This window comes from Zootoca vivipara, chromosome 15 (assembly GCF_965207765.1).
Source record: "Zootoca vivipara chromosome 15, rZooViv2.hap1.1, whole genome shotgun sequence".
Lineage (NCBI taxonomy): Eukaryota > Metazoa > Chordata > Lepidosauria > Squamata > Lacertidae > Zootoca > Zootoca vivipara.
This window is the reverse complement of record NC_142598.1, coordinates 35530578-35558160: the sequence shown is the minus strand read 5'-3', so window position 1 is coordinate 35558160 and position 27583 is coordinate 35530578. Positions and strand designations below refer to the sequence as shown.

The following is a 27583-nucleotide window of genomic DNA, read 5'->3' as shown; positions in this document are numbered from 1 at the left end:
GGGATAAGAGCTACCGAGAGCCCCCTCCCATCCTGAATACCAGCTCCTCCCCCAGCGGGGAGGGGGAGACTTCGAGTGGTGATTCAGGAAGTGGAAACAGGAGCTTGAGTACCCTAGCGGAGCACAGGCACCGCCGGGGAAAGGAACAGGGAAGCAGGGAGACGGTGGGAAAGAGGCCGATCCCAGCTACCCCGGAATTGCGTAAGAAGCGCCGGGGAGGAGATTCAGTATGCCAAGATTACTTTGTTGGAGGAAAACGCGCGAACCGCCATTCGGAGGTTCTGTGGGAGACTGACAACATGTACCACTATCTGTAAATAGCACTGTTTTCAGCACTGTAAATACACAGCACCAATAAAAGGATAAAATGCAGAGCTGTGTGGAGTCGTTACTCTGAAGTAGCTCACTCCGGCCACTGTGACAGCAACCTCCGAATCTTTTTTGGGCTACTTTGGAGTTGCCGGGATGAGCGCGCAAGAGGCGGAGAAATGGTGGCAGATCGCAGAGCAAGCCCAGCAGGAGCTGCAGCAGCTGGCGTTGCAGGCACAGGGAGAATTAAAAGCGGCCAAAGCAGGAAACGCGGAAAAGCCAGGAGGAGATGCAGAAACTTATCGACCAGGTGAGAACACTACAGGAGAAAGAGCAGCAGCTAAGAACGCTAGCGGTGGACCTCCAAAACAAGTTGGATGCGGAGAAAAACAAGGGAGGGGGGGCCCAACTCCAAGTACTGCCGGGAAGGAGAGCGGGGACCCTAGTCAGCAAGTTTAACAGGGGCCCAAGGGAATACCTGGGCTTTGAGACTGAGATTTTATACGCCCTTGAGCTGCACAATGAGGAGTTCTCCGATGACGCGCACAGAGTAGCGTTCATTGTGGAGCATCTCACCGGAGCGGCGAGGGAATGGCTTAGACCGTTAATAGCGGCAAAAAACCCCTGCATGAAGAATGTCAAATAATTTCTAGAAGCCTTAAAAGTAATGTACACGAGTGACAGGCATATGGACAATGTGAAAGAGGAACTTCATAATTTGCGCCAGGGAAAAATGACGGTGCGGGAATATTGGGCTAAATTCACCATGTTGGTGCACAAGCTGGGATGGGACCTTCACTCGCCTCCGGTGCAAGCCGCGTTCTATTTGGGACTGCATTCGGATGTGAAAGATGTGCTTTCAAGAGGTCCGAAACCCAATAACATGGATGAATTGAGTAAAGCGGCACTGGCGGTGGGGGTGAGGCAGGAATCCCGGTGGAACGACAAGCAGGCAATGCGCGCAACACGGCCTTGGTTCTCACGCTCGCAGGAGAAGCCACCCCCCAACAGCCATCCCAGGCCACGCCCGGAGCCAGCCCAGCCCAGGAACCCATGCAAATTGATAGCGCGCGCGGGGGGGGCTTTTCAAACGCCAGTGGCAGGGCGACGCAAAGAGGGAAGGGGCGGGAACTGCTTCCTCTGCAACTCCCCAGGGCATCTAGTCCGGAACTGCCCACATCGCAGGGAATGGCAAGGGAGGGCGGGGACTGTCCTACCCCCCCCAACGGAGGCGTAACAGCCGCAGGGAAACGAGATGGCCTGGCTGCAGGAGACAAGGGGCAGCAGCCAGGTGCGAACGGCAGACAACAGCCCCAGCCCACCCACCCACACGGCGGGGAGCAGCGCCAGCCCACACACCCCAGAGCAGGAGTGGTTCTTGAAGTGACTCTAACGCTCCCAAATGGGTACCCCCTGACCGTGCTGGGCCTCATAAACAGTGGTGCCTCTGCCAACTTTTTTTCGAGGGAATTTGCAGAAGCACACCAGATCCAGCTTCTGCAGCTGGACTTTCCCCTGCACGTATCCACCATTGACGGCAGGGAGTTGCTGGGAGGGGCCATCACCCACCAGACCCCCCCCCAATGCGAATGACGGTGGGACGGCACTCTGAGACACTGGCATTCAACGTCACCACCATCTCAGACCCCCCCCCATCGTCTTGGGCATGAGCTGGCTGGCGCGCCATGACCCCTCCATCAGTTGGCACCAGAGGTGCATCACGTTTGGCTCAGATTATTGCCTGGAACACTGCATGCAGTGCCAACCTGGGGAGGGGCCTCCTATTGCCACGCTGGCCTCCATGCAGATCAAGGGGGAGGAGGCAATCCCCAAGCCTTACTGGGACCTGCAGGAGGTCTTCAGCGAAGCGGAGTCCGATCACCTACCCCCGCACAGGCCTTTTGACTGTCAGATCAACCTGGTGCCGGGGGCCACGCTACCCCCAGCTAAGCTGTACTCCATGTCCGATCAGGAGCTGGATGATCTGCGTGAGTTCATTGACAAGAACCTCGAGAGAGGGTTCATCAGGGAAAGCAAGGCAGCAGGGGGCAGCCCGGTCTTCTGGGTGGACAAGAAAGACACGTCGCAGCGCCGTCTGGTGGTGGACATCAGACGCCTGAACAGTATGACGGAACCGGTTGCGTTCCCCATGGACGACCTCCTGACAGCGGTACGCAGGGGGAAGATCTTCACCAAGCTCGACCTGAGGGGAGCGTACAACCTGGTCAGGATCCGAGAAGGAGATGAGTGGAAAACCACGATGTTCACGCCACTGGGATCCTTTGAGTATCTAGTGATGCCCTTTGGTTTGCAAGGAGGGTCCGCCTGCTTTCAGGCCTTTATGCACCACGTCCTGGGGTCCCTGCTCTTCAAGAACTGTGTGGTCTTTTTGGATGATATCCTTATTTATTCGAGCGACCCCGTACAGCACGTGAAGGACGTCCGAGAAGTCTTGCAGCGCCTCAAAGAGAACCACCTGTACGTGAAACTGGAGAAGTGCAGGTTTCACACCAAGGAGGTGGAGTTTCTGGGCTACAAGCTAGCGGACAAGGGGCTAGCAATGGACAAGGACAAGGTGCAGGCTATCCTGGACTGGCAGAGCCCCAGAACACGCAAAGACGCACAACGCCTACTGGGGTTTGCCAACTTCTACAGGAAGTTCATCAAGAACTTCTCCCATGTCACGGCTCCCATTACGGACTGCTTGAGAGGCAAGCAAAAGTTCAGGTGGACACAGGCGGCACAAGCAGCATTCGAGAGCCTGAAGAAGGTGTTCGCTTCCGACCAGAACTTGGTCCACGTGGTGCAGGATGCGCCCCTACGTGTCGAGACTGATGCTTTGGACAGAGAGGTGGGCGGAGTGCTGCTCCAACTGGATGCCAACAGGGAGTGGAGGCCTTGCGCCTTTTTCTCCCGGAAGCTGACTCAGCCCAAGCGCAACTACACCGTTTTCAACAGGAAACTTTTGGCGATCCACGCTGCGTTTAAACACTGGCGCCACTTCCTGGTGGGCGCCAAGCACCCCATTCAGGTGTGCACGGACCACAAGAACCTGGAGTTCTGGAGAACAGCCAGGGTGCTCAACCAGCGGCAGATACGGTGGGCAGAGTTCTTCTCGCACTTCAACTTCTCCATCCACTACATACCGGGGGAGCAGAATGTCAGGGCGGATGCCCTCTCCCGCAAACCAGAGTACATGGAGGAGGAGTTGCCACCCGCACCCCGACACGTTTTCCCCCCGTCGGCATGGACATGCGGAGCAGCAGTGGTGAGCGAGGCAGAACTCACAGCACTGACGGCAGCAGATGAGTTCGCCACCTGCATCTTCAGAGATCTGCGAGGGGGGAGGGAGCAAGCCAAAGACTTTGAGGAAAGGAGGGGGTTGCTTTCTTACAGGGGAGCCCTGTACCTGCCCACCACCCAGCTCAGAGGTAAGGTCCTCCAGCAGATGCACGACAACCCAACGGCAGGTCATTTTGGAAGGGACAAGACCACACACTTAGTCATGAGACACTTCTGGTGGCCAGGGGTGCGGGAGGATGTTCGGGACTATGTGAGGGGCTGTGACACCTGCCAGCGAGCAAAGGCAGTCAGAGCAGCGCCAGCAGGGTTGCTGGAGCCATTGGCCACACCGCACAGGCCGTGGGAAGTAGTGTCCATGGACTTCATCACCGACCTGCCTTCTTCCAGGGGCAAGACCGCAGTGTTGGTGGTGGTGGACCTCATGTCCAAAATGTGCCATTTTATACCATGTGCCAGGGCAGTCTCTGCAGAAGAGACGGCCAAACTGTTCGTTGACCACGTATTCAGACTGCATGGCTTACCCTTGAGTGTTATTTCGGACCGAGGCCGCCAATTTGTTTCCAGGTTCTGGCGGCGGCTCATGAACCTCCTGCAGGTGGAGGTCAGCTTGTCGACGGCCCGGCACCCGCAGACCAATGGACAGGCGGAGAGGGTCAACACTATTCTGCAGCAATACCTGAGATGCTACGTCAGCCAGAGGCAAACGGACTGGGTCGATCGCCTGCCACTGGCAGAGTTTGCCTATAACAATGCAGTGCACGTCTCCACAGGGGTGTCGCCCTTTAAGGCCAACTACGGGCGGGACCTCCGATCGTTCCCAGAGAGGGAGAGGGAGGAGGAGGAGGAGGGCCCACAGGCAGAGGATTGGGCGGAGGAACTGGAGACGGTGCACCAACAGCTCAGAGAGCACTTGGAGAGGGCCAAGGAAGCATACAAGAAGGGGGCAGATCACCACAGACGACCGGGGGAGGTCATCAGGGTGGGAGACAAGGTTTGGCTGTCCTCTGAGGGCCTTCCGACCAGGGGGAGGTGCAAGAAGTTGGCACCTAGGAGGTTGGGACCATTCACGGTCACGCAGCAGGTCAATCCGGTAGCCTTCAGGCTGGAACTGCCGGAAGACATGAGGGTGCATCCAGTGTTTCATAGATCGCTGCTGTCGCCATACAGGGAAAGCAGCAGGTTCAGAGGCAGCGAACAGCCCCCCGAGGGAGGGGGGGAGAGGGGAGGCATGGAGCAGCTCAATGAGGCCACGGAAATTCTTGATTCCCAAAGAGGGGTGGGGGGCCTAGAGTACCTCATGGCGTGGGAGGATGCCCCACCATCCCAGAATGAATGGGTGCCAGCGAGGGAGGTACAGGAGGAATTCCTGGTGGAGGAGTTTCATGCCCTTTTCCCCCACAAGCCGAAGCCTTGGCACATGGAGAGGGAGGAGGGATCCACTTCGCAGGGAGAAGAAGGGGGATCCTACGCAGGGGAAGACACGAGCAGTTCACCCTGGTCTTGGGAAGCGAGTTTTGAGGAGGAGGAGGAAGGGGACTGGGTCTATAAGGTACCCAGGGGCCCAGAACCAGCAGAGGGTTGGGAACAGGTCTTCTCGCCCACGGACTCAGACGCCACGGAATTCTTGGGGTTCCCATCATCGCCGGAAGCGGCAGCGTCTGAGCCTGACTGGGAACAGCTCTTCGCCCCCACCAGTTCGGATGCCACGGACTTCATAGGCTTTCAGTCGTCCCCAGCGCTCTCTGAACCCTCGAGGGAGGGGGGATAAGATAATGTGAGGGATAAGAGCTATCGAGAGCCCCCTCCCATCCTGAATACCAGCTCCTCCCCCAGCGGGGAGGGGGAGACTTCGAGGGAGGGGGGATAAGATAATGTGAGGGATAAGAGCTACCGAGAGCCCCCTCCCATCCTGAATACCAGCTCCTCCCCCAGCGGGGAGGGGGAGACTTCGAGTGGTGATTCAGGAAGTGGAAACAGGAGCTTGAGTACCTTAGCGGAGCACAGGCACCGCCGGGGAAAGGAACAGGGAAGCAGGGAGATGGTGGGAAAGAGGCCGATCCCAGCTACCCCGGAATTGCGTAAGAAGCGCCGGGGGAGGAGATTCAGTATGCCAAGATTACTTTGCTGGGGGAAAACGCGCCAACCTCCATTCGGAGGTTCTGCGGAAGACTGACAACATGCACCACTATCTGTAAATAGCACTGTTTTCAGCACTGTAAATACACAGCACCAATAAAAGGATAAAATGCAGAGCTGTGTGGAGTCGTTACTCTGAAGTAGCCCACCCAGGCCACTGTGACAGTATCCTTTCCCCAACCCCTGCTCCTGAGAGTATAAAAGGAGCTCACCCTTTCCCTCCAGTTAGTCAAGATTCCTACTGCAATAAAGAAGACTGTTCTTGTTATACTTGACTCCCAGCAGTTCCTTGCTAGTATGCTGACTCGCTACTCAGAGCTGACTTCACGAAGAGCTGAAAGCGCACTCACGACATAACAGTAAGCACCACAAGATATCCATTTCCATAGCTGCCAAGTTCCGGCCTGAGAAATAAGGGACTGGACCGGAAGTAGCAAACCGGAAGTAGCGCTGCCGCCATTTTGGAACTGGGCGGAGCATGCTCAGAAGCTACTTTTGATGCTGCTCTGCCCTGTTCCAAAATGGCCGCCGCACCAGAAGTCGCGCTGCAGCCATTTTGGAACTGGGCAAAGCAGCATCAAAAGTCGCTTCTGAGCATGCTCCGCCCAGTTCCAAAATGGTCGCCGCGCCAGAATAAACCGGGGAAAAACAAAAAATCCGTTTTTCCGGCTGGGAACAACTGGAAAAATGGGGGTTTCCCGGGGAATACGGGAGACTTGGCAGCTATGCCCATTTCACAAGTTGGAGATGCTCAGAATCCCACCCCACACCTCAAAGTACCAAAGTAGCTACACACCTACACTCCCTAAAAACAAAAACGCAGACAACAAAAGTGGGAAATGCTCTCCCTCAAAGAGACAAACCTCTCAATCAAACACCTCCCTGAAAAAGCAACAAAATCCCTCTGTCTCCCTCCCATAGGAGGATTCTGAAGGTTTACTCCATAACTATACCCCAGGGCATTATTTGAAAAGTATGATTTCCTCTGAGAAAATGAAAGTCAGGCAATTGTTTGGTTGAAGAATGTATCTCTCTCTCTCTCTCTCTCTCTCTCTCTCTCTCTCTCTCTCTCTCACACACACACACACACACACACACACACACGACAAACTACAGTGTTATCAGTATAAGTTAATTCAGCTCAAACAGAATAAATCAGCTACAGTACTTCCATAAACATGGAACCAGGAAACAGCAATAAATGGGTGCAGCAATGCAAGGAGGGATGGACTTTTGCACCACAGCGACAAAAACGAGTCGTTGGAGACGGAGAAATAGCATAACACTAACCCCAGCTGTTTGTATTGCAGTCCTTGCACACACATGCAAGAAAATGTACAAATTTTATACATAGCAAACTTTCCTCATGCTTGAGGGGCTAGGCTTTGAAAGATACCTGCCTTTCCACCTTTGGACTCCACAGTTTAATGGGCATGGGGACCTTTGGACTAATTCCGAGGGAAAAGGTTTTGCACCAAAGTAGCTTTTATGAGTCTTATCTGTCTGGGAAGACACTGCCAGGTTTTGCACGATAACTAAATCAATGGCGCCAGAGGGAGGAGGGACCCAGAGTTTGCTGGGGGCGAAGGAGGGGAGATATAAATGCCGTTGCGGAGTTTGATACACCCGGTAGACGTTTCATCATGTCCTGTTTCTCACTGTAACCATCTGTTCCATTCGTTCCGTTGTTTGTTTCAATGTATTAATATCCCCCTTTCTGTTTGGAGGTGCCAAAGAACAGAAACGTACAATTTTAAAACTCCTGATGGCTAAAATATAGTCATTGAAATAACAGTTCAAAATAATGGAAGATGAGAAAAACTGCACTAAACACAGTGTTTTGAAAATGCTTGCAAGAACAAGGAAGTCTTCAAGGGTTGCTGAAAAATTCCCAGAGAGGGTGCTATTCTGATCTAGTGGTGGGTGTAGAGAGTTTCCCAAACGGGGTGCCACCACAGAGAAGGCCCAGTCCTGGGGCAAGGAGGTCCAGATCCAACAGCTCTTCAGGGTTCACAGATCAGCTGGGGTATGTGTGTATCCAGGGCCGTCTCAAGGAGGTTGGGCGCCCTGGCGCTGTGGCACGGAGATCGCTCCGGCGCCCCCGCCCTGGTGGGTGGGCGGGCGCAGTGCACAGCACGGCTTCCACACGGCTTTGCCGCGCAGCGCCCCCCGCTGGCCTGGCACCCTGGCGCCCCGCGCCACCAGGACTACCCCTAGAGCCAGGCCTGTGTGAATCTTGATAGCTCATCCTGTTCCTCCTCAAAGGAAACCTCAGGTTTGAGGTCCAGGTATGGCTGAAGCCTGGCACTCCTTTTTTCAGCCCCCTTGCCCCTCCCCACAGCTCCCTTTTGTTAAAAACAAAGACAAACTTCTGGAGAGAGAACATTGCATGAACATCACATATAGCAGGAGTGGCTAACTCCGAAGAGACTGTGATCTACTCACAGAGTTAAAAACTGGCAGTGATCTACCCCCTTTTGGGGGGTTCAGGTCAAAGTTGTTGAGGTTTCTTTAGGAAGGAGGAAGGCCCATTTTTAGGGGTTCAGGTCAGAGTTGTTGAGCTTTTCTGAGACGGGAGGAAAGCCCTATTTTTTTGGGGGGGGGGTTGAAGGGCTAAAATGTTGAACATTTTTTAGGGGAGCCAAAGTTGTTGAGCTTCTTTGGGGGGAGCCAGTGATCTACCAGTGATCTACTACAGACGTCCAGTGATCTACCGGTAGATCACGATCTACCTGTTGGACATGCCTGACATATAGCTTGGCTGATACTTCATCACTTCAGTGTTGGGAGATATAGTCTGCTGTGGGAATCTGGTAGCAACATATCTTCCGGCATTTCTCCAATGAAAATAGGGACATCCCAGTCCATAATGATAATTTTCCATTTATACCCCATGCATCTTACTGGGTTGCCAGTAAGCAACTTCCAACATATGCAAAAACATAATAAACATTTTTTTTTAAAAAAACAAAACCTTTCCTATACAGGATTGCCTTCAGACGGCTCAGGGGGTCAGATAACTCTATACCCTACAACAGTTCTCCAGTGAAAATAGGGACATTCCGGGATCAAATCAGAAACTGGGACGGCTTCTCTAAATCAGGGATGTCCCTGGAAAATAGGGACATTTGGGGTTTTTTTAGTAAATAAGCAAAGGTATTGAAAGGAGGTGTGAATTTTGAGCTCCTTGGAGGGAAGGCAAGATGTGAATATAATGCATATATATTGTATGTTTATATTTGAAGAATATGCAGGGCTCTGATCCTGTACTTTGTGTTCTTCTGCCACCTGGTGGTAAGCAGCCTGGAAATGCTACAAAAGACGTTTGTGAGGAGGGAAATGAATCCATCGCCCGTAAAGTAAGATTATATGCAAAAGAGCCGAAATACATTTGATACATATACATACATTGAAAAGGAGAATTTTGAAGACTGCTTTTCAGCTGAAGCCAGAACTCTTTCCGCTTGGTCTTATGGATATATATTGGAACTTTGCTACAATATATGATTATGGCTGCAAAAGTTCTTTGTGCAATGGTACCTTGGTTGTCGAACAGCTTAGTTGCCAAACAAATCGGCTCCCGAACGCCGCAAACCCAGAAGTGACTGTTCCATTTTGGGAACGTTTTTCGGAAGCCAAACATCCCACACGGCTTCCGCTTGAGTGCAGGAAGCTCCTGCAACCAATCAGAAGCCGCGCCTTGGTTTTTGAACCATTTTGGGAGTCGAATGGACTCCCGGAACCGATTAAGTTTGACAAGCAAGGTACTATGCTCAAAGATAGAAGGACTCAAGGGAAGAATAGTTGTTAAAACTAGCGCACTTAACATTGACATGTTTAATCAGAGAAAAGTCATTGTTAACATTTGTTAAAGATTGGCAAGCTCTCATAGACCTTTTGGCGTGAGAAAGAAATGATGACATTTGGATTTGTGGATGGACGATAATGTTTGTTTATAGAAAGTGACTTTGTTGCATATTATATTGGAGTAGATGAAGTGAATATTGTTTATATATAGTGGACACTTGAAAAATTGGAAGTCCTTTACCTTCTGAATTGACCGACAAACATATCTACATGCTTCTAGCTACCATCCCAAACATACCAAACAATCCATCGTATACAGCCAGGCCTTACGTTACAACCGCATCTGTTCCAACTCTACAGACAGAGAATCTCACCTAAGAGATCTACAGCAAACCTTTTTAGAACTAAAATATCCACCTGATGAAGTTAAACAACAGATCAACAGAGCCAGACAGATACCTAGAGAGAACCTGCTGCAAGACAGACCCAAAAAGGAAAATAACAGAACACCACTAGTCATCACATACAGCTCCCAAGCTAAAACAGTACAACGCATCATCAGAGATCTACAGCCTCTCCTAGACAATGACAGCTCCCTTTCTCAAGCTCTGGGAGGAAGACCTTTCATTGCCTACAGACAGCCACCCAATCTTAAACAACTCCTCACCCACAATAATACAACCACCAGACTTAACATGGACACTGGTACCAGAGCCTGCAATAAACCCAGATGCCAACTTTGCTGCCACATACACCCAGACAACACCATTACTGGCCCCAACAACATCCAACATACCATCTCAGGACTATTTAATTGCTCATCCTCTAACATTGTGTATGCCATCAAATGCCAACGGTGCCCTTCAGCTCTCTATATTGGACAAACACGCCAAACCCTACGCCAAAGGATAAATGGACATAAATCTGACATCAGGAACCAGAAGACAGAGAAACCAGTAGGAGAACACTTCAATCTCCCAGGACATTCTATACAAGATCTCAAAGTAGCTGTCTTACTACAAAAGAATTTCAGAAATAGACTGGAAAGAGAAGTTGCTGAATTGCAACTTATCACCAAGCTCAAAACCATGGAGGGACCTGGTTTGAACAGAGATATCGGATTCTTATCTCATTATACATGATAAGCGATCTTCAGCCATCTCAACCCTTGCTTTTTCATGCAAAACCATTTGCAGTCGTTTGCGGTCACCAACAGCTATCAGTCAGTCAATCACCCATTTCCACCACCCTTCTGAGTGATCCCCCCTCCCCATCCCCACCCCTCCCCACCCCTTCTCTACATAAGTGCCTGGAAACTTCCATTTCACTGTATCTGAAGAAGTGTGCATGCACACGAAAGCTCATACCAAAATAAAAACTTAGTTGGTCTTTAAGGTGCTACTGAAGGAATTTTTTTTATTTTACTTCTGAATTTTATTTTATCTCTCTCTCTCTTTCAACCTCTTTTCTATTTCTTTATTTCTCTCTTTCTCTTTCTTTATTCTCTCTCTCTCTCTCTCCCCCCCCCCTTTCCGGACACACAATGTTTTTATTGTTTTTAGATCAAAGTCTTAGTTTGGACCAGTAAAGTAACATTGAGTTACCAGTCCAGGCAGCAAGAGATTTTGGGCAAACCCTAATAGCAAGACTCAGGGTCCCAGCTCTTGACTATATTCAAACTGAAATTGAAGACGAACCAAAACAAGCAGTGCATTTTAAGAGTGTTTGTTGCAAAGGGCATCAGAAGAGGACCTGCTTTTCATGCAAAAAAAAAAAAGCCTCAGGTACCTGACAACTCTTGAGTTTTTGGAAGCACAATGACAGGGACCACTCAGTCTCTAACTGGAGGGCTAATTCTATTATCAGTAAGTCCACTAACCAAGCAATGGGTGTGTGCTTAGGAGCTAGGAAAATGGCACATTGTTTTCTGAGGTATTCAAAAGCATCAATTCTGATTCAGGGCCGTCTTAAGCATATCTGGTGCCCTGGCGCCGTGGTGCAAAGATCCCTCCGCCCCCGCCGCCCCGTTTCCCAGTGCGGCTGTCTGGCGGGCGCCGCGCGCACCTGGCGGCCCAGCGCCCTGGCACCCTGCGGCACCCAGCCTTGCCGTAGGGCCGGCCCTGCTCTGATTGGCTGTGTGATTCTGAAAGAGTTTTTCCTCTGTATATGTGGTTGAATATCTCCCTGCTATGGAGAAGGCCTGAAGTAAGAATGGGGGAAAAACAACCCTCCTTTTTAAAAAAATGTATTTTCCAAAATTTATTGCATATACACCTTTGAATTCTCTTCGTTCATCTCATTTCTCCATACTTCCTTGTCCAGCCCTCTGTTCCTTTCTCCTGAAATTCTACTCTGGTTTTGTTTGGCAGGATTTCTGTTCTCTTTCGACTCCACCTGAGTCATTTTGGTGACTTTCTAACACAGGTAGGGCTGGAAAAGACAACCAGTCAGGTTTGACAGTAGTGAACTGGTTAGCCCAATGGAGGAATAATCCTGTGTGGTCTGAAACACACCTTTCTCCCTAAAATGGTTGTTGTTTAGTCGTTTAGTCGTGTCCGACTCTTCGTGACCCCATGGACCATAGCACGCCAGGCACTCCTGTCTCCCACTGCCTCCCGCAGTTTGGTCAAACTCATGTTCGTAGCTTCGAGAACACTGTCCAACCATCTCGTCCTCTGTCGTCCCCTTCTCCTAGTGCCCTCAATCTTTCCCAACATCAGGGTCTTTTCCAGGGATTCTTCTCTTCTCATGAGGTGGCCAAAGTATTGGAGCCTCAGCTTCAGGATCTGTCCTTCCAGTGAGCACTCAGGGCTGATTTCCTTAAGAATGGATAGGTTTGATCTTCTTGCAGTCCATGGGACTCTCAAGAGTCTCCTCCAGTACCATAATTCAAAAGCATCAATTCTTTGGCAATCAGCCTAAAATGGTACCCATGAAAAAACAGTTTCCTAAAGTGTTGTTTGTTAAGCAACATGATTGTTGCTTAACAATTATGTGTTTCTTGTTAAGTGTTGTTTTATAAGCAACATAATATGTGCACAAGAGTGCTGTGGACAGATATACAATATTAATATTTAGGTTTAGGCAGGAGGCACCGTTTTAGATAATGAATTGAGGAGCTGGGGGCTTTCATCTGCTTAGTGCATGGAGTGAATGTGGAGGCGAGAGAGACATGGTGTGAAACATGGATGGCCACTCTCCTCCTCTGCTCCACTTTACATGGCAACCCCCTGGGATTTGGGTGCGAGTCTCTCTCACAAAATCTCTCCTTCACAACAGGAGCAGTTAGAATGAGGACCAAAAATAAAAACGCACTCCCTGAAACGAGACTGAAAACCAAGGTTGTTTTAAAAAATGCATGGATGCCCTGCATAGAAAAGGCATTAAAATTACAGATGACTACTTTGTCGATGAATAATTCATTTAACAAATAATCTTAGCCCCCTGTTCTACCAAATGTAACAGGAGGCAAATCGCCATGCTGCGATAAACTTTGAGATAGATGTAGTGACAGAAAATATGTGCCACCTGCACTTCATAATTTAGCACAGTTTTTAGAAGAGCTCATTAAAAAAAGAAAAGAGAATCCATGGAAAACTTTATGAACTCTCTCTTTTTTTTACAAGTCTAATACAGATTTGGGAAGGTGGGAAATAAGTATGTCCTAAGCTGACGTCTAGCAAAGTCCCTTCCGGCATATCAGGAGGGGAGCTTGCGGGCACCCAGGAGCCCTTCACGCAGTGGGGGGATGGCTGTCATCCCCCCGGCCATTGGCTGTGCCCTGGGCGTGGCGCTTCCCGGCGCGTCCAATCTGGACGTCCCAGGGGGGCGTGGCTCACTGAATTAAGTGAGCGCGTGGCCAGGGCTGACGTCTAGCAAAGGGGTAGCCTTTGTTGTTGTTGTTTAGTCGTTTAGTCGTGTCCGACTCTTCGTGACCCCATGGACCATAGCACGCCAGGCACTCCTGTCTTGCACTGCCTCCCGCAGTTTGGTCAAACTCATGTTCGTAGCTTCGAGAACACTGTCCAACCATCTTGTCCTCTGTCGTCCCCTTCTCCTAGTGCCCTCAATCTTTCCCAACATCAGGGTCTTTTCCAAGGATTCTTCTCTTCTCATGAGGTGGCCAAAGTATTGGAGCCTCAGCTTCACGATCTGTCCTTCCAGGGAGCACTCAGGGCTGATTTCCTTAAGAATTGATAGGTTTGATCTTCTAGCAGTCCATGGGACTCTCAAGAGTCTCCTCCAGCACCATAATTCAAAAGCATCAATTCTTCGGCGATCAGCCTTCTTTATGGTCCAGCTCTCACTTCCATACATCACTACTGGGAAAACCATAGCTTTAACTATACGGACCTTTGTCGGCAAGGTGATGTCTCTGCTTTTTAAGATGCTGTCTAGGTTTGTCATTGCTTTTCTCCCAAGAAGCAGGCGTCTTTTAATTTCGTGACTGCTGTCACCATCTGCAGTGATCAAGGAGCCCAAGAAAGTAAAATTTCTCACTGCCTCCATTTCTTCCCCTTCTATTTGCCAGGAGGTGATGGGACCAGTGGCCATGATCTTGGTTTTTTTGATGTTGAGCTTCAGACCATATTTTGCGCTCTCCTCTTTCACCCTCATTAAAAGGTTCTTTAATTCCTCCTCACTTTCTGGGGTAGCCTAGCCTTCTTTAAAAATGGCTATTTATGTACTCAGTGTTCTCAGATTGGAGCTTGCCCCGGGATGATATTTGAAGTTTCGATGCCTCTTTTTTCAACAAGGGCTTCAGGGGGAGAGGGAGATTTCAATTTGGAAAGGATCCCCCACCCCCCACCCCATTTTGCCTTTCCTCCGAGAATTTCAGCGCAGCTTTTACAATGTCCTATTTATTGTGGGATATAATCCATTGGTCCAGTCAAATGCAACATTCCTTGTTTCCCTAGAGTGGCCACAGACAGGGGGACATCCAGTCAGTGTAACTTCCTGTTCCACTGCTCTGGAGCTTCCTTTCCCTGCACGTGACCCGGGAGATGGGTGTGGCTCTGGCTGACTCCATAAAAGAGCCGAGTCAAGCAGCCAGTTTTTCAGTCTTTTGTTCGTCTTCTTACTGCTGTTGTCTTGTTCTATCTTTCACTGCCATGCTGCTCTCCTGCAGCCATTTTGTTATATTAATGTAATTTTGCTGTCTGCTGGCTCTCAGCCAGCAGCACACGAGTTCAGTCACCCTATGAGATGAACTCACAATTTCTTTGTGAAACTGTTAAGTAAAGCCTGCCTTTCAGGGATCAAATCATGAACTGAAATGTGAGTAAACTTTTTGTTACTTTACTCAGAAAGACTCTTGTGTCTTTATTCTTTTAAGAGGCTTTAAAGGGGACACCAGGAAATAATTTTAACTAAGAGATTCAAACAAATCTGCTAACTAGGTTCCAGCTACATTGAGGGGAATCTGCTCTGCTACTTAAATTACTAGCGTGAGTGAAAGAAGGATAATACTTATCCAATATGTCATTTTCTACTATTTTTAACATTCCCACATTTATTAGTAAAGGTAAAGGGACCCCTGACCATTAGGTCCAGTCGTGACCGACTCTGGGGTTGTGCGCTCATCTCGCGTTATTGGCCGAGGGAGTCAGCATACAGCTTCCAGGTCATGTGGCCAGCATGACTAAGCCGCTTCTGGTGAACCAGAGCAGTGCACAGAAACGCAGTTTACCTTCCCGCTGTCGTGGTACCTATTTATCTACTTGCACTTTGATGTGCTTTCGAACAGCTAGGTTGGCAGGAGCTGGGATCGAGCAACGGGAGCTCACCCCATCGCAAGGATTCAAACCGCCAACCTTGTGATCAGCAAGCCCTAGGCTCTGTGGTTTAACCCACAGCGCTACCTGCGTCCCACATTTATTAGTACTTCTGCCATAGTAAGTAAGTAAGTAAGTAAGTAAACTTTAATATGGTCAAAGACCAGCAAAAGTAGTTCTTGCATATTTCATCAGCTCCATGGGGAGGCAGTACACTTATGATGGAGAGCCTGTGGTCCTCCAGAAGTTCTTGAACTTCAACTCCTAGCAGCCCCAGCCAGCATGACCAATGGCCAGGGATGATGAAAGTTGTAATCCTCTATAGGGTCACCATCCCTGCAGTGATCCTTTTCGCATACGAGTGATGCACCAGTTCACATATTCACTACAGCAAGATGCTATTATAACACTGCAGAAACTGGCACCGATGCACCCAGGAACCTCACCAAAATGCTGCAAAATGCTGGAAGGCTACACCTCTACAGGCACATACCTCCACATGTGGTGGGAATGCCCCCAAATCCAACCTTGCCTTCTGGATGGAAATCTTACAAGAAATATGCAAAATAACCAAACAGGCATTGGAAGCAACCCCAGAACTGGCCCTGCTGAATATTTCACAAGACAATAATGTTCACTCACACTATAAAGAGCTTACACTATAACCCACTTACTCTCAGCAGCCAGAAGCATCACAGCCAGACACTGGGGAGACCTGTCGGGAGTGAACATGGACCGCTGGTATCAAATCATATGGGAAATAGCCTTACTAACCAAAAGACTGAAACTGGCATGGGGACAAATAGAAGAGGACGCCTGCATCCCGGTAGGCTCCCCTTTATCACGTCCACAACCCAACAAGACAACAACAAGAACCCATTGATAGCATGCTAATCAATACAGTCATACCTCGGTTTGAGAACGCTCCGGTTCGAGTACGTTTGCTTTAAGTACTCCACGGACCCGGAAGTATTTACTACCGGGTTCTGCGGCGCACGCATGCACAGAAGCAATCTGCTCAGTTTGCGCATGCGCAGAAGCTCTCTGTCGGCGCTTCGAGCATGCGCGGAAGAAGCACTCTGATTAAGTACTTTTCGGAGAGTGAATGGCTCCCCGGAACCAATTGAGTACTTAAACCGAGGTACCACTGTATGACTTACTTGACCCAACAATACAAATGTCTCACACTGAATGCAATTGATCAGTGGAAATGATTCTATGACCTGAAAAAAGAGATAATGCAAACCCTTTTGTAACCCAAGAAAATCTTTAATGAAAATTATTCTTTTTCAAAGCCAAGATGTTATTATGGCCACTAGCATCCTCCATCTGAGGAAGACAGAGGCATAATCATGGTTCTAGAATATATCCCGGTTGGGCAAAAGCTCCAGAAGAGGATGTAAAACAAGGCCAGTGAGTGTTGCAGAATTGGGGGTGGGTGGGTCTGAATTTCCCCCACTGTGAAGCTAGACACATTGCAACCATTTTGGACATTGCCCATGAGATCATGGTAACATCGGGTCTGATCCTAAATGTCTGATAAATCTAGAGAGAGAGAGGAGTTTTCACAAGGGCTGGTCAATTTTTTATATGCATAGACAGCAAAGTGGGCGTTTCCTTGTATTGGAAACAACTAATTGGAGATTGTTATTATTATTATTATTAGGGGCGCTGGTGGCGCTGTGGTGTAAACCACTGAGTCTCTTGGACTTGCCGATCAGAAGGTTGGCGGTTCGAATCCCCGCGACGGGGTGAGCTCCCATTGCTCTGTCCCAGCTCCTGCTAACCTAGCAGTTCAAAATTAGATAAATAAGTACCGCTGAGGCGGGAAGGTAAACGGCGTTTCCGTGCGTTCTGGTTTCCATCATGGTGTCCCATTGCACCAGAAGCAGTTTAGTCCTGCTGGCTACATGACCCAGAAAGCTGTCTGTGGACAAATGCCGGCTCCCTCGGCCTGAAAGCGAGATGAGTGCCGCAACCCCATAGTCGCCTTAACCGTCCAGGGGTCCTTTACCTTTTTACCTTTACCTGCCTTCCCCCCTGAGGCTCTTGGGAAGATTACAACAAAATTGAAAACAGTCTAAACAACTCACAATCACAGAAATGAAGTGGGTCCTATAATAAGCATCTCCGTGGTCAAAAGTCAGAGCAACGAGGTGCAGCTTTAGCATTCCCTGAAAGCCGTATAATGAAGGTATACTGCTCTCCTTTAGTACAATCAGCTCAGTACGTTCTCAGAGCCCAGGGCACTCCTTGGCAATTTTGCCTCAGGACAGCAATTAGGAAGAGGAAGAACTGCAAGTAATGGACTCCAGCAGAAAATTGTGAACGGGAAACCTGATTTAACCTCCAGGCAGTATGCCGACGAGCACCTCTCATTAGGGATGCCAAACTCCTCATGGGAGGCACAATTTTGTACCGTGTTCTTCATATGATAAAATATATAGATAATGAAGCCTGGGGTTTTTAAGCGCAACTTTGACAAAATAGCAACAACCACAGTTGCAAAGTGTCAAAACAAGGCAAGCCTATTGATCTCTCCAGATGTAATCATGCCATCTAAGTCATTTAATCTGCTTCGCGTATTAGTGGATTAAGAGTTTTTAAAATTGTTTTCTTGCCTAAAAATTATAGATATATATTGAATCATTGGTGCAGTTTTCTAGGGGCCTTTTGAAAGTGTAATCTTGTCCTTCACAGAAACGAAACGAAACGAAACCTGTTCTAACCTTAAATTGTCATCACAATGCCATGCATGCCTACACATACCGTGTTTCCCCTTTTTTAAGACACCGTCTTATAACTTTTTTCCCTCAAAAAAACACACAGTGGCTTATTTTCAGGGGGTGTCTTTTTTTTTTTAAAAAAGTGCTGGTACAACTGGGACCCACTGGCTCAGGATGCTCGGTGCTCTCTTCTGCACATTGCTGGGCGCGTTGTTGGCGCTGCCAGTTCCGAGCGCCTGCAGGGTGGGGTGGGGGTGGCAGTGCTTTAAACCCCCAACCCTGTAGAAAGCAATGGAAGTTATGGACCGTAACAATCCTTAAGAGGCGCAGGTCTTAAAAAACCCCTGGTATCACCCTTGAAGCACAGCCTTCCAAAGTCAGGGGGGAAGAGGTCTGTTTAGACAAAGGAAAGGATCGGGGTGATTCTGTGCCCTGGGACCCACAGAACTACTTTAAAAATCCCAACCTGGGGTGGGGGGTCAAATAGTGAAGCCCCATAGCCCTGTAGCAACAGAAGGCACATTCTGAAGCACCCGAGCTGTTCGGTTCCATAAAAAATCCAGGAATTGTAAAATTAACAACAATAATGGGGGGGGCACTCTATCCAAAGAGTTAAGAAGGAATGGGAAAGTGTTGAGTTATATATGGAAAAATATGGAAAGGAAAGTTAGTTAAAGATAAAAAATAAATAATTATCGCAAGGGGAAAAATAACATCATAAAGGGTAATAATATTAAATATAAAATAGACAACACAACAGAAAAAGCAAGTATATGACTAAATGAGATCGCACAGGAGTGAGGGAAGTGGGGAGAGAGGGAGGGGGGTAAGGAATGGAAGGAGACAATGGTTGGAGGAGGGTATAGGGGGATGAATTAAAGGAAAATTAAGACTGAGAAGCGCATGGTTTTTGTTTTTTAAAGATGCAAAGGCTTGCAATCAGCCAAAGTATAGAGCCCAACTTCCAAGAGACTGCGATCTACTTGCGGATTTATAAACTGGAGGTGATCTACCCCCGTTTTATTGGTGTTCAGGTCAGAGTTGTTTTTAGAGAGAGGAAATATCCCATTTTTGAGGTTAAAGTAAAAGTTCCTGACCTTTTTTTTATAATGAGGAAATGCTGCTAAAACTCTGTTCTTCATTCCACGAAGGGGAGAGGGGGCGGGGCCGGGTGCTCAAAGACAAAAGAAATGGAAAAGGAGATAGCGATCAACTCCAGCCTCGCATTCATGCAGCCGTCGGGAGAGGCAGGGGCTGCAGCCGAGTGCTGCTTCACAAACAAACGGGGGAAAGTGCTTAGAACCCAGAGAATCCAGCTGAAAAACACGAAGCAGCAACAGCAATTGCACACACACCATCCCAAGCCAGCACAGTAACCAAGTCCCAAAAGCAAGAAAGGACTCAGCAAACACTGCTGCGGCCGGCGTTGCTGCTGCTGACTCGGGGAGCTCAGTGATCTCTTCCGCACAGCGCCTATCACTATGGCTTATTTTCGGGGTACGGTTTATATTTCTCAAATGCTTAGAAATGCTGCTATGGCTTATTTTATGACTACGCCTTAAAAAGGGGGAAACACGGTAAATTAATCACAGCGAGTTTAAACCATGTTAAGAAAAGGTTCGTAGCCTAAATAATTCTTTTCCAATATTTTTTTTTTGGGGGGGGGGCTGGCTAAGTGCCCATCATCCCCGATCCTTTAAGATCACATTCATTTCCCCTGTGTTCCACCTGCTTCCTGGCTACTGCTCATTGCCAGGGTGGGTTTTTATAGCTTCTGATGTTTGGATTTCATTCTTTAGAACAGGATTGTGCTGTATTGGTCCTGACCACTAGATGGAAGCAAAAGAACAATGCATTTGTCAGACACACGCAGCTTTTCCTGAGTTAGGCGGTAAGGCAAGAAAAATTCCCATATCTGAATTTACAGCAAAGACAGGGCTTGAGATGTGCAAAGCGAAATTGCTAAAATAAATATTTTATAGCAACACAGTATGTGATGTGAGGGCTGAAAATTCTTGACAAATAGGTTTTGCTAAGCATCCTCTTGACCCAGCAGCTTTTTGTACCCTCGAGTAGCTACAAACTAGGTGATCAGAGGTTGGATTTTATATATATATTTATGGATTTAAATGATAAAAGGTTGGGGTAGAAAGAAGAATGAGTAGGTGATGTGCTTGCATTGTGAGATAACAAGCATCCTGGTCTACTTAGCCATTTATGTTTTGAGCTTCAGGACCAAAAGAGAAGGGAGGGGATCCTTTAAAAAAAAAAACCACAAGCAGCTGTGGGAAGCTCCAGTTGGACTAGAGTTGCAGCTTTGGGATAGAGGGATGTTTCATTTCTCCTTATGTCACTTTCCCAATCTGGGTATTTTTTCCCCTGATGTTGGTATTTCCTCATGCATTCTGTGGATTTGGCTTTATTGCATGCATAATTTATTGTTGCAAACTGTGGTCCTGGATTTCTTTTATTTTGTTAAATAACAATTTTAATAATTGATTAAATAAATAATCTAGCGAGAGGAGGAGGGGAAGAGAAGTTGCTATAAAGCCAGGTCCTGGTTTCGGAACCTGGTTTAATAGTCCAATATTAAACCATAGTTTCCTGGTTCAGATGTAACAGGGAACTGTGGTGTAAACAAGCCTTTCTCACCACTGAAACTGGCATGTGGCAGAAGGAGGGAAGGCAGTGGGGAATTCTCGATCACAATGCTTGTTCTGGGCTTAATAAACCACACTGCTGCCCATCTGCCCCTTGAGGAAATGTTTCAGGTATTCCACTGATTCTGTAAAATAAATATGGTAAAGGACCCCTGGATGGTTAAGTCCAGTCAAAGGCGACTATGGGATGCGGCGATCATCTTGCTTTCAGGACGAGGAAGCCAGCGTTTGTCCACAGACAGCTTTCCGGGTCATGGGGCCAGCAGGACTAAACTGCTTCTGGCACAATGGGAACACCATGATGGAAGCCAGAGCACATGGAAATGCCGTTTATCTTCCCGCCGCAGTGGTACCTATTTATCTACTTGCACTGGCGTGCTTTCGAACTGCTAAGTTGGCAGGAGCTGGGACAGAGCAACGGGAGCTCACCCCGTCATGGGGATTCGAACCGCCAACCTTCTGATCGGCAAATCCAAGAGGCTCAGTGGTTTAGGCCACAGCGCCACCCGCATCCCACTGATTCTGTAACTCCTTCCAGTAACCACATGCACCTGAGTGTATATGCCCCATATCTACAAGGCCACCGTTGTTATAAAGCCTCTCAATCTGTGAGAGGGATACAATGTTCCAGCCTATGTGGATGTCTGAATAATAAAGTGATTCCTGAGGATACAGAAGCTGTGCATTTCTGATCTAAACTCACAGCTATTAGAAAACCCCAGGGGATTAGGTACCTGCTTGCAAAAGCACCACATTAGTGTGTGTGTGTGTGTGTGTGTGTGTGTGTGTGTGAAATAGTTTTCAGTTTAGAGTTTTACAGTCAATTGTCCAACATACAAACAAGATTCCAATAAAATCTCCTGAACTCCCCTTTGTGGGTCTTTTTGTTAACCATTTCTTCCTGCATCTTTTATAATGGTCCCAATCTCCATTCAACATTAAACTACAAGTGTTATCCCAATCCTACTAATGATTCTTAAGTTTCATTCTTAAGATAAATTCTAAATCTTCCCCATTCCTTATTAAAAACTTGGCCCTCCTGATTTCTGATTCTTCCGGGTTTTTTTTTGTTTTGCTTTTTGTTTTGCTATTTTGGCATAATCCATCAATTTAATCTGCCCACATTAGTTCATCCCAGATTCTGATTATCCAAGCATGTTTCCTGTCTCCCATTTTGATAAACGAGTTTGAGAAAATCAGGAGGTGCCACTTTGTGCCGATGCACATCAAAGGTTGATGATGAATGCAATGTGCCCAGCATCTCTCCAAGGCTACATTGTGTCCTCGCTTTGGCCTAGAAAACTTGTGTTCCCAGACCTGTGTTTGAGCAGCAGCTGCTGTAGCCAAGGTTCTAGGGAAGTTGAACTAGGTGGAATGTTACTGTAGCATAGAAATGAGACTTTCTGGGGTGCACAAAGGAACTACCACCCTCATAACCACCACTTAAGTAATTTGAAGCAGCTAGAATGGTGGGTATCTTGTGGATGAACGCTGCATAGGCTGGAGCAGAAACACAATGGCATTTTAACTAGAGATGCTCGAGGAAATCGTTCTTTGCCAGTTGCTCTGCGAACTCACCTGATCTGCATCTTCAGAACGAATGTGCCATTATTGGTCAGATTTCTCACCTCTCCGAATGTTGTGATGCAGTTCACAGCTCCGAAAACGTACCCAAATACTTTATTTATTGAATTTATATACTGCCCTATACCCGATGTATAATTTAGGATAAAATCATTTAGAAATACATGTTCGGAAAGAAAATGTTTGTGCTTTTTAGGCATTGAATTACATATTTCCATGTGGCTTAAAAAAAAACCAATGTATAATTGCAGATTAATGCAGAAATAGGGCAGAACTGACTTACGAACGAACATATGCAAAACTCACACAGACAGAAATAGACTGATCCAGCTATCTACAATTTCAGTCATCTCTGGCATTTTAACCGAGCCCTAAATTAGTCCCAGGGGCTTAAACTGGCAGAACTCTATTTGCTAATTAATATCTGTCCTACAGCCTGAAAATTGCTAGTCTCTTAATATAGGCGTGGGAATAGAACTGTTGTTGACTCTACTTCAGAGTTTCTTTTTTGAATTTTGCCTCTCTCTCTCTCTCTCTCTCTCTCTCTCTCTCTCTCTCTCTCTCTCTCTCTCTCTCTCTCTCCCTGCTTTAAACTTATTGCTTCTACTTGTTTGCAATTTATCGCATTGTTAAGTCGCTTTGAGACTTCTTTTTGGCATCAAGCAACCCCAAAAACGAACAACAACAACAGTTTATGACCCCCTAATTTCCTCGCCTATAGCTAACCATGATGTTGCAGCGAGAAACACTGACTATTTCAAAGAAATCGAAAAGCGGAAGCCTGAGGACTAAGAGTTATGGGGAGTGTGTATGTGTGTGTGTGTGTGTGTGTCTCACCTTGCCATTAATTTTCCCTCTGGCAATTAGCAGGAAGCTGTGTGTTTGTGTGTGTGATCACAGGGGGAAGAACCCTAGGTAAGTAAGCCTCTGTGTCTCCTTGCATGAGTCATGTACTCGGGACCCTTTCCATAATGTTGTCACTGCATGCAAGGAGATCTACTGCGTGGTGTGAAGGGGGGCAGGGAGGAGGAGATGGAGCCCCGGCAACTATAGAGCACCTGTACGAGGAAACACAATTCATTCAGCGCCAGACATCTGCTTGCCTCAATACCTGTTTAGAGAGACTATGAGTGCAGTCACAGCCTTCAGCCCTGAGCTCCAAATTCTCCTCAGTTTACTGGTAGGTAAACATTATTTTAGATCTTGTTACGGGTCGCTGAGGATAATTGCAAAAGCAGGAGGTTTACTGCGGCCGAGACACACAAGGAGCATCCATAATACGAATAATGTGCCAATGACGAACTTTATCCAGGTTGTACAAGCCACTTTGCAGATGGAAAGGTGAAACAGAAGCAACAATGAAAATGAGAGCAGTAAAAATGATTTATGGGTATGAGCCAGCCGAAACCCTGATAAGTCTCGCCGGCTGCAATGAGAGTTAAGCTCATTCAATGAATTCTCTCCATCTGAAATAAATGGGCCTGGGGAGGGGGTACGGGAGGGGCGTAATTTTGGTTGGATTGCAGTACAGGTGATAGTAAAGAACGGCTTTCTTACATTTAAAGGTTGCTTAATAGATATAATAAAAATAATAGTCAATTTAAAAAAATGAAACAGCAATGAGCTAATAAATCGTGAACAAACCCAAAGTATCTCTAGGTCTGTGTGTATTGGGGTGTGTGTGTGATAGTGGCAGCGACAGTCTCAGTAGATAACAGAAAACTGTTACCCATATATAATTTGGGTCCTTCCATTGAAGTGAAGATATTGCAATGTAGTACCCATGTAGAAAACAAAGCAGAATAAAAAAGGGGGGGAGGTATTGTAGTTAACCAGATCTTACCTTAGGGATGCCATATCCTGGATTCGTCTGCTGAAAATAGCATCCTGAGAATTTGTTACAATGTCTGTGGAAACCAAGGCATATGGCAAGTATGGCATTGTTGTTGCAGATTACCTATGAAAAAAAGAAGCTCAAAAACTTCTGTTTTGGAGATTTTGCACACACACACACACACACACACACAAAAGCTTTTGTGTTTGGATTTTCCTTTCTGAAATATGGCAACCGTACTTAACCTAATATGGTGTTTCTAAAAATGAATTCCAAATATCGTTAGATTTGTCCATGGCAAGCCTACACTTGAACACAACTTGTTTATGTGCAGCGAGTTTGTACATATCTTCAGTGTTTCTTATTCTTTACACACCTTCCTCTGCATTTTCACAACTTCATTTCCTCCCCTCACATTAGAGAATCCTCTAATAATGTCCCCTTCTACTTTCAAAGCTCTTCTGCAGCATACAAATGCTCATATCTGAAGAGAGGGACAGATCCTGGGATTCCACCAGTATTAATATTCAGACTTATTTGTAGGCTATGGAACAACCTTACGCTGTGTAAAAAGGAGGTGGCGTTTAATTAAGGGCAAAGGCAGAAAAACCCGTAGCCTGTTTACAGAAAAGGCAGCTTTACTGCGTGACAGATGAGAAAAATACAAGTTTAACAACAGTGGGTTGAGCAAAGAGCTCTTTTCATGAAAAATGATCAGGGAATCCCTTTGGCTGAAACTCTATTAATATTTGTTGCAATCGGTTCACTCATCGACATGATAAACTTGAGGCATTTAACGCCAGTGTTATGCATTCAAGGGCCATATTTATATCTTGCACAGAGGTCCCTAGGGTGCCAGGGACTAGGAAGACTCCGAAGAGGGTGGGACGGAGGCAGGGGACCAGGGGAGTGACCCAAGAGATCTGTGATTTATGGGGTTTGGTGCCGGCCACAAAGCAGGAGCCAGGGCAGCGGGAGGAGGGAGAGTCAGAGGAGTCCAAGATGGAAGAGAGGCACGCAGGATGTGGCAGATGAAGAAGAAGCTGTGTGGGCAGCAGACGAGTCCGTAAACCCTCCACCTTCCCCTGCCCTGCTGTCTCCTAGAATTAGTAGGGGCTTGAAGCGGGAAGTGCAGTGACAACTTCCGTGCAGGAGAGGTTGCAAGCATGCAACTCAGCAGGGGAGGTTATAGAAGCCTGCAGCGAGGTCTCACTGTTGCTGCAACTACCTTGCAGGGTGCAGATCCGAGAGGACAGCTGCCAAGTGGCTAGATGGGTGTGCATCCAGAACACCATGGGAGTTGCTGTACATGCTTCTTTGGTCCATAAAGACTGAACTCTTAGATGTGTGCCTTCCTTAGCTTGGCATACAAATAATAAAATTATTATAATTACTATAAAAGGGCTTTTCCTTGTATACCTGTATACCTTGTATACCCATAGCTGCCAAGTTTTCCCTTTTCTCGCAAGGAAGCCTATTCAGCATAATGGAATTTCCCTTTAAAAAGGGATAACTTGGCAGCTATGTGTATACCAGGGGTCCCCAAACTAAGGCCCGGGGGCCAGATGCGGCCCAATCGTCTTCTAAATCTGGCCCGCGGACGGTCCGGGAATCAACATGTTTTTACATGAATAGAATGTGTCCTTTTATTTAAAATGCATCTCTGGGTTATTTGTGGGGCCTGCCTGGTGTTTTTACATGAGTAGAATGTGTGCTTTTATTTAAAATGCATCTCTGGGTTACTTTTGGGGCATAGGAATTTGTTCTTTTTTTTTTTCAAAATATAGTCCGCCTCTCCATAAGGTCTGAGGGACAGTGGACCGGCCCCCTGCTGAAAAAGTTTACTGACCCCTGTTGTATACGGTCCTGTATATCTGAAGGAGCGTCTCCACCCCCATCGTTCAGCCCGGACACTGAGATCCAGCGCCGAGGGCCTTCGGGCGGTTCCCTCACTGCGAGAAGCAAAGCTACAGGGAACCGGGCAGAGGGCCTTCTCGGTAGTGGCGCTTGCCCTGTGGAACGCCCTCCCATCGGATGTCAAGGAGATAAACAACTACCTGACATTTAGAAAACACCTAAAGGCAGCCCTGTTTAGGGAAGCTTTTAATCTGTGATATTTTAATGTATTTTAATGTGTGTTGGAAGCCGCCTAGAGTGGCAGGGGGACCCGGCCAGATGGGCGGGGTATAAATAATAAATTATTATTATTATTATTATTATTATTATTATTATTATTATTACTATTATTTATACTTTCCTGGGCAACCAGCCAGGACCCGCTGACAGCACCCTGACACTGGTTCTCTGAAGATGGCTAATAGAAAATTGAAATAAGTCCCATGTCTTTATGTATGGTGTAAGGGTTACTCCCTACAGAGAGCCAGCCCCCATCATCCTGACGTCCACCTCATCAAGCATAGAGAGCAGCAGTGGGTCTGAAGCAGCCAGAGGGGAGGGGAAAGACTCAGAGGGAGAGAGAAATCAGCGTGAGGAACAATGGGAAAGCTCGGGGGCGGAGAGGTGCAGGCAGGAGCTCGGGGAAGTTGGAGAGCCCTGTCACCGACAGCTCAGGAAGGAGACTGAGAGGGCATTGCTCCTTCCGGCGCAAGAGTTAAGGAGAGCACCGCAACGCAGGTCAAGGGGGAGGCGTTTTGGGGTGCCCCAACTACTTTGCAGGCGTAAGAACAGATGAATGCCATTGCCGGATTCTGACTCGGGATGAGAGGTCATGTTTTAACCTGTCTCTGCACTGTAAATATCTTGCACAATAAAAGTCTTTAAAGACAAATTGGACTCAAGCGGAGTTACTCTAGAGTAGCCACTACGACCCTCTGACATATGGCTTTCTGTCTTTTTCTGTGGCAGGTTGTTTTCGTGGCTGGGTGGCATGATTTGGATAATACCGATTATGACTGCTGGCCCCTTGAGAAACCAGATGAGTATAACATGCTGGATTGTGGTGGTGAGTTCCCCTCTTGTTTTTGCAGGATATAGCCTCTTGGTAATGCAGTAGACTGGAAAGAAATGGAAGGAATCAAGAGGATTCCTAATGCATCTCCAAACTTGTACCTGACTTCAAATCCATGAGTCAGCAGTAACATCTATTTCCAGGCAATTTAAATGGAGGAAAGTAACCAGCACGCTCACAAGAACATCAGGGGGAAAAAATGTTTGCCTGGAGTTCAAGTATTCCAAGGAAAATTCAGCCAGGGTGATCTGAACACAAATAAAAGATTTACAGCAGGGTCTCCAAGCTTTCCTTGCCTCGGGCTGGTGTCTCGAGCGATGATCACGTGGCGGGCCGGAGGGCGGGGGAGCGAGCACCCGTACCACACACACATGCTATTTCTGGTGCACATTCGGGTCGGAGGAGGCCCGTGCGCATGCGCACAAACTATTTCTGATGCTCCTCCGACCCGAAAGTGGGTCCCCGCGCCACACTGGTAA

The 27583-nt window shown here is 47.6% G+C and overlaps 1 protein-coding gene across 1 annotated transcript in view; it reads left to right on the top strand.

Annotated features, from left to right (window-relative positions):
* Positions 1-16062: 16062 nt before the first annotated feature.
* LOC118075244 (atrial natriuretic peptide receptor 1-like) overlaps positions 16063-27583 on the top strand; it is a 59553-nt gene continuing 48032 nt past the window's right edge. The window contains exons 1-2 of the mRNA XM_088658946.1: positions 16063-16158; positions 27002-27098. Coding sequence (XP_088515072.1) covers positions 16063-16158; positions 27002-27098 — 193 coding nt within the window. The remainder of the gene's footprint in view (positions 16159-27001; positions 27099-27583) is intronic.